At 35.0% G+C, this 10,291-nt stretch overlaps 1 protein-coding gene across 2 annotated transcripts; it reads left to right on the top strand.

The window, feature by feature from the left end:
• Nucleotides 1-973: 973 nt before the first annotated feature.
• Nucleotides 974-9,777, top strand: LOC132286518 (uncharacterized). 2 transcript variants are annotated; one of them, XM_059788871.1, is made up of 5 exons: nucleotides 974-1,130; nucleotides 7,671-7,818; nucleotides 7,937-8,046; nucleotides 9,226-9,368; nucleotides 9,532-9,777. In XM_059788871.1, the coding sequence occupies exons 2-5, from the start codon at nucleotides 7,683-7,685 to the stop codon at nucleotides 9,572-9,574; spliced, it is 432 nt and encodes a 143-aa protein (XP_059644854.1). In that variant the 5' UTR covers nucleotides 974-1,130; nucleotides 7,671-7,682; the 3' UTR covers nucleotides 9,575-9,777. The 2 variants fall into 2 exon arrangements, with proteins under 2 accessions (XP_059644854.1, XP_059644855.1); XM_059788872.1 differs by having other exon boundaries at nucleotides 1,043-1,130; nucleotides 7,681-7,818.
• The last annotated feature ends 514 nt before the right edge of the window (nucleotides 9,778-10,291 follow it).

Genomic DNA, 10,291 nt, shown 5'->3' with positions numbered 1-10,291 from the left:
ACATCGTGTTAGTCTGCGAAGTTGAACACGTCGTCGTTGTTATTTTTAGGGTTTCAGATGAGTTAGTTTGATATCTATAGCAAGATCCAATTTCCACCATATATATATAGATATATGTATATAAGTTGTGTCTGAAATCAAAGGATGAAGAAAATTGTTTGGTGAAAAAACAACATCATCGTTCATTTGGATTAGATAATGAAAAGGATAAATTGTCATTAACAAAATAGTTTTTAAGTTTTAATTTAACATTAAATAGTAAAAACAAATTTGACATTTTATAACCAATTTAAAGGGCTGGTTACGGGTTTGAGTGCAATGTGATCACTTTTTAAAATATAAGGAATTTTTTGAAATAAGTAAGGGGTTTATGATCAAAATTTGAAAGTAGTAAGAGTTTTATGAAATTAACCCTAATAAGGACTGGTCACGGGTTTATTGCATTATTTATATGTTAATTAAATATTAAGTTGTATATTTAAATTAATTATTTCATAACACGTGTTTTTTTAAATATCATATGAAACATATATTTTTCAAAAAAACATATATTTTTCAACAATTCCTCCATGTTGATCTTTTTCACTCCAATTCTAATTATTAGCATGGCTAATTTGGTTTCTCAAAATGAACATTTTAGGGCTAGGCATATTCTATGTGTTCAATATTAATAGTCCATATTTTCTTTTAAGAAGTTCCAAATTAGCTATCTAATTTGAAAAGTCAAATGAAATAAATCTTTTTATCTTTTCGTAATTATCATTTTGTTATGTTTAGGAGCATGGTGCCTTAGATTTAGAATTAGGAAAGTTTGAACTAATTCCAAATTTAAAGCAAGCCAAACGTAATCGGATTAATGATTCTCTCTATTTTTAAAATCGGGAATTAGATTGGACCATAGATCAAATTGCATGGTCCGGTCTGATTCACCGGTTCCATGGGCTCGTTTCAAGAAATTGTGGAAGAAAAGAACCGGCCCAAAAAAGGGCAAATCTGTAATTTAAGGTCACAACAGAGAAACCCATCGACTTGAAGTTCCATGTTCTATCCACATAAGAGAAGCCCTCAAGGTCCGTAGCTTTGCTAGTTACTCTCAGTTTTCTCGTCAGACGCCATTAATCGAATCGAAGGTAAATACCCAAATCGTAAATCGCATAATTTTTTTTTTTTTCCTGCATGTTTTGTTTCTCTTTGAATCCACTATGATTGAATTTATGCTTATGTGTTTCGTTTCTTAAGTCATAATTATAATTTGATATATCTGTATAAACAAATATGTGTGTGTGCATGATCTACTGGTAATATAGCTTTCCAAGCTTCCAGTGTTGGTTTTTAAGTGCAGATCTCAGTATGCGTGATGATGTATTAATCATTTTGGCGTAATTTGTTTTGTAATTGTTTCTGAGAATATACCATTGTAGTTATATTTGGTTTTGATTAGAACATGTCTTGGTTTTTTTTAGTTATGCTCTTATATTGAGTTTTAGGATCTTTGAAATGATATAATTACTGGTATGAGCTATGTGCATCGTGACAGAACGTTTGAGGCAATTTGGTCACAAAATTATATGGGATTTCAGAAATTAATTGGGAAGATAGCAGGAACATCGTAATCATAAGTGATCCATATGAATGGAGTTGGCCACATGATTTTTCCTTTTCTATATTTTCCATTACAAGCCATTTCTCCTAGTTTTAACTTGGATCATTACTAATATGACTTCATTCCGTGTTAATTTTGTTACTGGTGCATCTATGGATCTTCGTTGCATCTGTACCACCTAATTCTACTTTCTTTTATACTTTCACTAATAGGCATTATTCCTAATTTCTCTCTCACTTTGAATGGTGATCTTATCTCATCTGGTCACCCCTACCATCTATATTAACATCCTCGTTTCAGCTACATGAATCTATTGCACCATTTTTTTAAAAAAAGCTAGCATGCATTATACTCCATTTAAAATAGTTAACCTAGTAACTGATTATAGAATTTTCCTTTTAATTTATCTGTTATTCTTTTATCACATAAGATGCCATTAACTCTTCTCTATTTTGTCCACCCAGATCTAATGCTATTAATTATATCATCATCTATCACTCCATTCTTTTGTATTATCGATCCTAAATATCTTGGATAATAATTTGATTTTGAAGTCTGACCTTTATATTATCTATTTCCAACTCTTTATTAAATTTACATTCCATATATTATGTTTGACTTTTAGTTCTACTATTTTTTATTCTTTTTAATTCTAATGCATGTCTCCACATTTTTACTTTTATTAATCACTCTTTCCTATAGTTTCACTGTATGATTCATTAATTTTTTTATTTTATTATTATTATTTTTTGATAAGGTATGATTCATTAATTTAATTTCTTCAATTACTGGACTTTTGTATATCTCATTTATTTTTATAGACTGACACTTTCATGCTTTTCCTCCATTCATTTGACATTAATAATGTATTATCTAGCTAATATGCCCCCTCTTTAACTAATATTGTATTATTTACGTCCTTAATACATATAATTTGATCCATATCTCTAGTTAACTTTACTCTTTGCCAGTTTATAAATAGTTTTTTCACCCTCTTTTGTATCTAGTTTTTCATATAAATCATTTAATGCATTTTGTTGAGCTTTACTTGTGATCTTCTTGACTTCATTTTGAACTTCTTTCCACATAGTTTCTTGTAAGCAAATTATGTTCACTTCCCTCCTCTTGAAGATAGCGGGAACAATATAGAGATAATATGTTGAGGATAAATTTGGGAGTAGAGAGTGAAAAGAAATGAGACATTTGTCTAGAAAGTGGTACAGTCTGTTGTGTTATAGAACTGTTTGGAAATTTACAATATATAGGACGTTGCGTATAATTATTGTGTGACACAACTTAAAATTCATTATCGGTTGCATGGTGAAAATTTTGAATATAAATACTGATATTCAATAATGATTTGGTTATGCCATATTGCCCATATATCCTGCTTTTAGAATAAAAAAATACAAAAAAAGACCCCACAGATAAAAGTTTTTAATCAAGAGAAGCAAAGGAAAATCAAGAAAATTAAATGATGACCAACATCACAAGGAATCACATGATATATATGGTGCTTACGTTCATGATGGAACTATCAATAGAATAATTCACTATTAACTTGAATATTACAATATTCATCTGGATTTAACCATTAAGGAGATGACTCGCTAAATCCCAACAAGATATCTGGGACAACTCACTCAATGAACCCTTATTCTCATTCCTTTATCACAGCTCTGATTCACTTAATGGTTGCACTTTGGACTTTTTTTATTGTACTACTCCTCAATCTTAAGCCTTGGGAATTCCCTATGAGTTGTTACAAAGAGATAAGTGCTTGGGATGAGGCTACTCCAGGCTCCAGCTAAGTCTTTATTCACCTAAACTGCCTTTTCCACTTTTTATGCTTGGGGTCTTTTTTTATGAACATATTTTGGTGTCTCCCAGGAGTTACTCGCACAAAGTGTTCATAACATTGCGCACATCTTTGGGAAAGATTATTGGTGGTAAATTTGATATCACCTAACCAAGAATTCTCAAGGCCACTCCACCTCCATATAGATGATAATAATCAGATTATTTTCTCCATGCAAATGCCTGGAAATGAGTATCCTACTCTACTTTCTCAACCAAAAAATGTAAAATCAAGCCACTTGCACATCTATGTCTTGTAGCGACACTAACCATGATCACAAACCGAGTAAAATCACAAGCTCAAAGTCAATTCTGAACTTCAACCATGGTTCCCACCAATTCACCAAAAGTGATGATGGTAATGTCCTTTCGAGTTGCTCCATCTCAAGCCAAATACTTCTCATTTTGTCCAAAATTCTTTCAAGAAATTCATCAAACATCATGTGCACATTACTTGTACACTAATTGTAACGATTGAGATAGCAATATTCAGACAATGTAGGAAGTAATTTGTCAAACACCTTTCAATCAAACCATGAAACAGTTATTCCAGTCGTAATGAAGGATGAAATATCTGAGGATCATAAGTGAAGAGTCGTAATGAAGGATGTAATATCTGAGGATCATAAGTGAAGAGAAACTATCTATTAACATGTAGGCATTACTATTTTTTTTTTTTTGATAATAATTGATTTCTTAAAAACATCAAAGGCTTTAGTCATTCTATTAGATATACCTTTAAGAAAGGTCCAAAGCCTACATGAACTTATTTACCAAGGAAAAAAAGCCTAAGTGAGCTTACTTCTCATGGGGCTAGACCTATATACAAGTAGACCTGCTAGAGAATGATTCAGTATAGATCTTGAACTTAAAATATTCATGGATCTAACAATCCATGAGATAAATGTCAAATCCACCAACAAATTTCTCATAACTCACTCAGGACTCTAGTTACATATGTTATACAACAACTCACAGCCTGTTATCTCGTTGCAACTTGCCTTCACTTCATGTCGCAACCTAAATAGAGTTTTTACAACACTGACTTAGCATTTGGCATTTTGCATGTTACTATCGAGAGAGAGAGAGAACACATGGGAGGAGGCCACTATCTCAGTGCACTTACATCACCTAAAGGGTTAGATGATTACCACTTTTTCACCCGAGTCTTCTTATTAGAGCCTCAGTCCCTCTTTTTATATTTGGTAGTTTTGAAATTATGTTTTTGGTGTCTCTACACAATTCCCTCATAAAGAGTTTGTTACTCTACACATTTTTGGGGAAGATTTATGGTGGTGATTTTGCTATCACCAACCCAACATTGTCCAATTAATCATTCTAAAGAGTGGCGCAAGAGAAAAACCCAGATGGATTCTTAGATGGTATAAACAAACGTAGAGGGAGGGTGAAATGGTTATGTTCACACTTTCTCAATTTTTGCGTATTTTAAGTTAATATTTTTTTTATATAAGTTTTAAGTAAATTTAACATTCAACCAAGCATGCACAGTAAGTACAGTTAAGAAGTAGATAGCAAAGAACCATATTTTCACGTAGAAACCCCTAATAGGGAAAATCCCAGGATCTGGTCCAAATTGAACCAAGCCACTAAGATTCCACTATCTGAAAATGATGTGCAACCCTAGTGTACTCAGTCTCAGACTTTCACCAGAGCACTTGACAATGCCTGGTTGCTGCAGACACCTCAATCTCGCTAGTGGCTACCAGTCAGTGGTTTTGATTCTAGTTCCTCAGACTTATGCCCATTCCTTTGTGTTCTTCAGTAATGATTATCTGGGAACGGTCTCTCTGCACGTTGATGAAGACTTTCAGGATGAACTGCCACAATTGTGAACGTACTTAGATGTAGACTTGATACAACACAGCTTGTTGGCGTCAGTATGTTTCGCGCACACATCTCTCAATTGAAGAATATAGGTTTATGAATCAGAAAACAAAAACAGAAAACAAGGGCACTAAAAAGGTCCAATGAGAGGCTCTGGTAAAATCAGTGTAAAAGGTGCATTCCCATATCTTTAAGGACTTGTCTCTTCTATATCTAGTGAAGAGTCACAAACAAGTTTAAATTGAGTTAAGAAACCTTCTTTATTTATTTTTTTTTTTTTAATGAGGTAAGAGACCTTTTCCATCTCTTAAACCTTTTCCTAACTCTTAAAAGACTTACGCCCCTTCGTTTCAAGATTCGGGGTGGAAGGACTGTTCGCTTTTGGGAGGATCATTTGTGCGGTGATCGGCCCTTGTCACATGCATTTCCGAGTCTTTTTAGGATTGCCACGGATAGACATGTTTTTGTTGTCGACTGTTATTGACTTCATAGTGGGAGGACTACCTGGGATGTGCGTTTTGTGAGGCATTTTGAAGACTGGAGCTGGAGGACGTTTTTTGAGTTCTTGGCTTTGCTGTATCTCCAGGAGGTGGTTGGGGGAGGGGCGGTTTCTTGGATGTGGATGCTGGAGTCTCAGGGGAGGGTTTTTCGTTCACGCCTTAGGAAGCTTTCAGCTGCTGCGGGGCCTACCTTTCTGTGGAAGGCTGTATGGCGTACTAAGGCTCCTCTCAAGGTGGAGTTCTTTGCTTGGACAACAGTTCTAGGGAAGATTCTAGTGCTAGGCAACTTGAGGAGGAGACAAGTTATCGTGAATTGGTGCTATATGTGCAAGAGAGACGAGGAGTTTGTTGATCATCTCCTCCTGCACTGCCCAGTTGCCCGGGACACTTGGGCCACACTTTTGACTTTGTTTGGGGTGTTTCGGGTTATGCCTCTGTATACAAGGAGTATGATAGAGGCCCCGAGAGGGTGTACAATGGGGATCCAAGCCCGAGTTTTTTGGAGGTTGGCACCCTTGTGTGTTTGTTGCGGTTTGTGGAAGGAACAGAATAGGAGATCCTTTGACGAGAAGGAAGCTCCCATTGGGGCACTCAAGTTCTCTATTCTTGGTTCTCTTTTTGTTGGTCTCATGAGAGAAATTGTAAATCCGTGGGAGAGATAGTGGATTTGTTTGGATACCTTGAGAGTTTAGGGCCCCTATTTGGCCCTTGTGTAGTTTCTTGGGATGTGTTTCCCTTTTGAGTGCACTTTAAAAACAATTTGGAAAAGTTTCATGAATTTTGAATCATGTTACTGAAATATTGTGAACTGACAAAAGTTTACTGTTGCAAGTGAAACCGTAACGTTGCAAATGTTTCGAGATTGTATTTAAAAAAACCTTTTGTAAGGTGTAGAATTTTGCTGCAACGGTTCAGATTTTTATGGAGTGAATTTTTCAAAAACAGAAACAAGTGTATCAGTGCAGGATTTGAAGGTACTGGTGCAAAACTTTCTGAAAGTGAATTTCTAAAAGATTTTAAATAAATGTACCTGTGAAGTGTGAACAGCTTACTGTTTTGTATAAAATCCCTGAAAAGAAATTTGAAACTAAGATTTAAAAAACCTTTCCTTGGAACTTTCAAAAACAAATGTGAATGTTTAACCTAACTCTAAGTCTTGACCCACTCACGATTGTTGTCTTCAAATACTCTGACCATTGACAAGTGCATTATCCTGTGCTTGTAGCTGACCTGTGACATCCTTCTTGGAGATGTGACAAGAAAAAAACACTTTTTTAATTATTTTGGGAACAAATTTGCCAACACATGAGTTCATGACACTTTCAGTATTCCTTTTGCACTTGCAAATGGTCTTGTAATTTGGTTCAAAGCACAAAAAATAGTTTTGTCGTAATGGATCTTGATTTAAAATTTGAGCCAGTCTCTTTTAGTAGTATTGTTATTGAGTCTGAGTACCACAATTTATGTATGTTAGTACATTTACTACCATCTTTAAAAATTTATATTATCTCATAATGGTTGATTTATTGCTCAACTTGGCTGCAAAAGAATTTTATTTTTATTGATTTTTTTCCTAATCCTTTTTTCTTTCCTTGCAAATTTTTTTGTTTTTATTTGTTTATTTTTATTTATTAATTTATTTATTTTACTTTATCTTTTTGGTTGTTCATCTGCCTTAGAAGAGAGTTTTTTTTTTTTTGAATGGACTCGTACAACGCTAACTATTCTGGATTGCTTAAATCATGCATGTGATATGACCATATCGGTAGGTTTTCCATTGAGTGATTACTGTTTCTCAGCTGTGATTTTGAGCTCCATTCTGTATCCTCGATTAGCAAGTGCCTCACTCTGCTTTTATGTAAAAGATTTAAATAGTCATGGGGAAGGACTCAAAGTCAGGAGGGAAGGGTAAGGGAAAACAGGCAGCAAGTGGAAGTGATGACAGTGGTTCAAAGGGCAAAGCAAAAGGTGGGAAGGGATCAGATGGGCTTGGCACCTGCACGTATGTCAAAGGTTTTTGTCTTTCCCTGAGGAGCTTTTATTTCCAATTTTTAGCTGCTATATATTTGGTACCATTCGCCCTTTCTTTTCTTTTATTTTTAATTTTTATGTTTTCTGGATTTTGGTTCAGCAAGACATATCTTATGTGAAAAGCAAGGGAAAATTAATGAAGCATATAAGAAGCTACAAGATGGTTGGCTTAGCAATGGAGATAAGGTTCCACCAGCTGAGTTTGCAAAGGTGAATCTCGCAAGCATATTCAACCTCTCTTTTTTTCCCTGTTTCCTTGAGAACAATTAGTTTAAAAAATTATAATGCTATTTTTGCGGGGATACCAACATCTAAGGTTGAGAGCACTAGGTTGACTGAAACTTGATTAAATAATCAAATTAGGTCTTTTGGTTTTGTTCTGATGATCAAAGCTATTTTTGCGGGGATACCAAGATCTAAGGTTGAGAGCACTAGGTTGTCTGAAAGTTGATTAAATAATTATATTAGTTCTTTTGGTTTTGTTCTGATGATTAATCATTTTGGAAACATTTTTAGTGCTTGTACTAGATGAACCCAATTTTGAGTTGGATCTTTACATAAGCACTAGATTTAATGTTTTAAATAGGCACCCAATTCAATGTTTTCAAGCTTGAGGTAAATATCCAAAATAAGCACGGTACTGTAAGCTTAATGATTACACTAGCCATACTTTACGAGATAGACTGTTGAGTTTGGCAGAAACGTGAAAGTTGAGATGGATGTAAGGCAAGGCAAGAAACAATAAAATTAGAAACAAATGCATCTCTGAGATGGTTGAAGTAGCTCCAATCAGAAATAAAAATAAGTGAAACCGATTAAGATGATTTGACCATGTGCAGTAACAGCCAATAACTGTCCGGTAAGGAAAAGTGGCATGGTTACTCTTGAGGGTAATTCTAGGGGAAAAGGGAAGACCAAAAGTAGCATTGTTAGAGATAATAACAAAAGATACAATAATATCTGGTTTAACTGAGAGTATGGCATTAAATAGAAATGAATGGTAACATGATTCATGTATTCAACTTGAAATAGTTGAGAAAGGGCTTTGTTTGAGTTGAGTATTGATAATTGGGAAAGAACTCCATTGATTATGTCCATGTACACAACACACAAATTCACCTGAAAGTCTCCACAAGAGGGTTTCTATCCAGGAGATGATCTTCATAACATCAAGCTGAGCCAAAGAGATTGTGATTAGTACCAAAGGGCCTTTGGCCCATTGGTATAACCTCCCCATCCTCAAACAGGAGGGGAGGGGTTTGAGCCCAGGCGTGGGCAAAAGGGTGTGTGTGTTTGCTTTATGATTAGAGAGAGAGAGAGACAGAGAGATAGAGAGAGATTGACCTGTATCTTTGGTTTTTATTTATTTATTTATATTCTCTTTTCCAGGTAGCAGCAGAATTTTCCGAGTGTCCGTCAGGGAAGAAGGGTGGGGACCTTGGATGGTTCCCACGTGGCAAGATGGCTGGTCCATTTCAGGATGTTGCCTTTAACACCCCTGTTGGGGCTACCAGTGCACCATTTAAATCAACGTATGGTTTTAGATATCCTGATTTCCATTCCTCACATTTGCTGACTATGCAGTTCTAGATTATTATTCTGTTTATATTTCTCAGAGTAGCTCCCTAGATATATTTTACACTGTTCATATATCACAACAGGCTAGCTAACTTCATTTTGCTTTTGTTGATCCAGACATGGATACCACATTATCTTGTCTGAAGGGAGGAAGAACTGATGGAGCCTGGAACTAGAACGAAGTTGTGTCAGCGACAATGAAAATGGAATTTACGCTTTATGTAAATGTTTTTATTATACTTGGACCATAATGGTGTGATATTTGAACATTATTAGTGATTGGGTGCAGCTTCCTTTTTCCGATAAATTTTCTTGTCTCTTTTTTTTTTTTTTTAATGAAAGATTATATAGTTGTAACTTTTAGTATTGGTTAATTTTTCACTTTCTGGTATAAGTTCACTTGTGATTCAAGTGTTGGGATTGGGTATGATCCCTACTGGTTCATAAATGATTATGGTAGATGACTAGAACAAAGGCGTTGAAAGCACCTTGCTCATGTGTATTTAAATGAACATGGAGCTCTCTCTCATGCTCTGATTGCATTTTAGGTAAACCTGTTTCTTGCAGCAGGATTTGGTTCCAACTCTGAAATACATATCGCTGGTGTCTAATAACGAAAAGGATGAATTTCGATGAATTTGAACTAGGTACTTGTAAAGTGAGACAAAGTAGCTCACCTGGTTGATTTCTCTTCAATTCAATCATCTAGCACGATGTGACTCTTAAATACATTTATGGGTTTCTTTGTTGCTTGGATTGCTTGATTAAACCAAAGAGAGTCACTTCTGTTTAAACTACCTCATGGAGTATTCTTTAGGCGTTTGAACATTCATTCTTTAGGTGTTTGTACATACCTCTTTCTTCTCTTGTCTCAGTG

The sequence above is a fragment of the Cornus florida genome, unplaced genomic scaffold (genome assembly GCF_030987335.1).
Source record: "Cornus florida cultivar Cherokee Brave unplaced genomic scaffold, ASM3098733v1 CherokeeBrave_3.0.0_Hap2_Chr11, whole genome shotgun sequence".
Lineage (NCBI taxonomy): Eukaryota > Viridiplantae > Streptophyta > Magnoliopsida > Cornales > Cornaceae > Cornus > Cornus florida.
The sequence above is the reverse complement of the archived record's forward strand: the minus strand, read 5'-3'. Positions and strand labels throughout refer to the sequence as shown.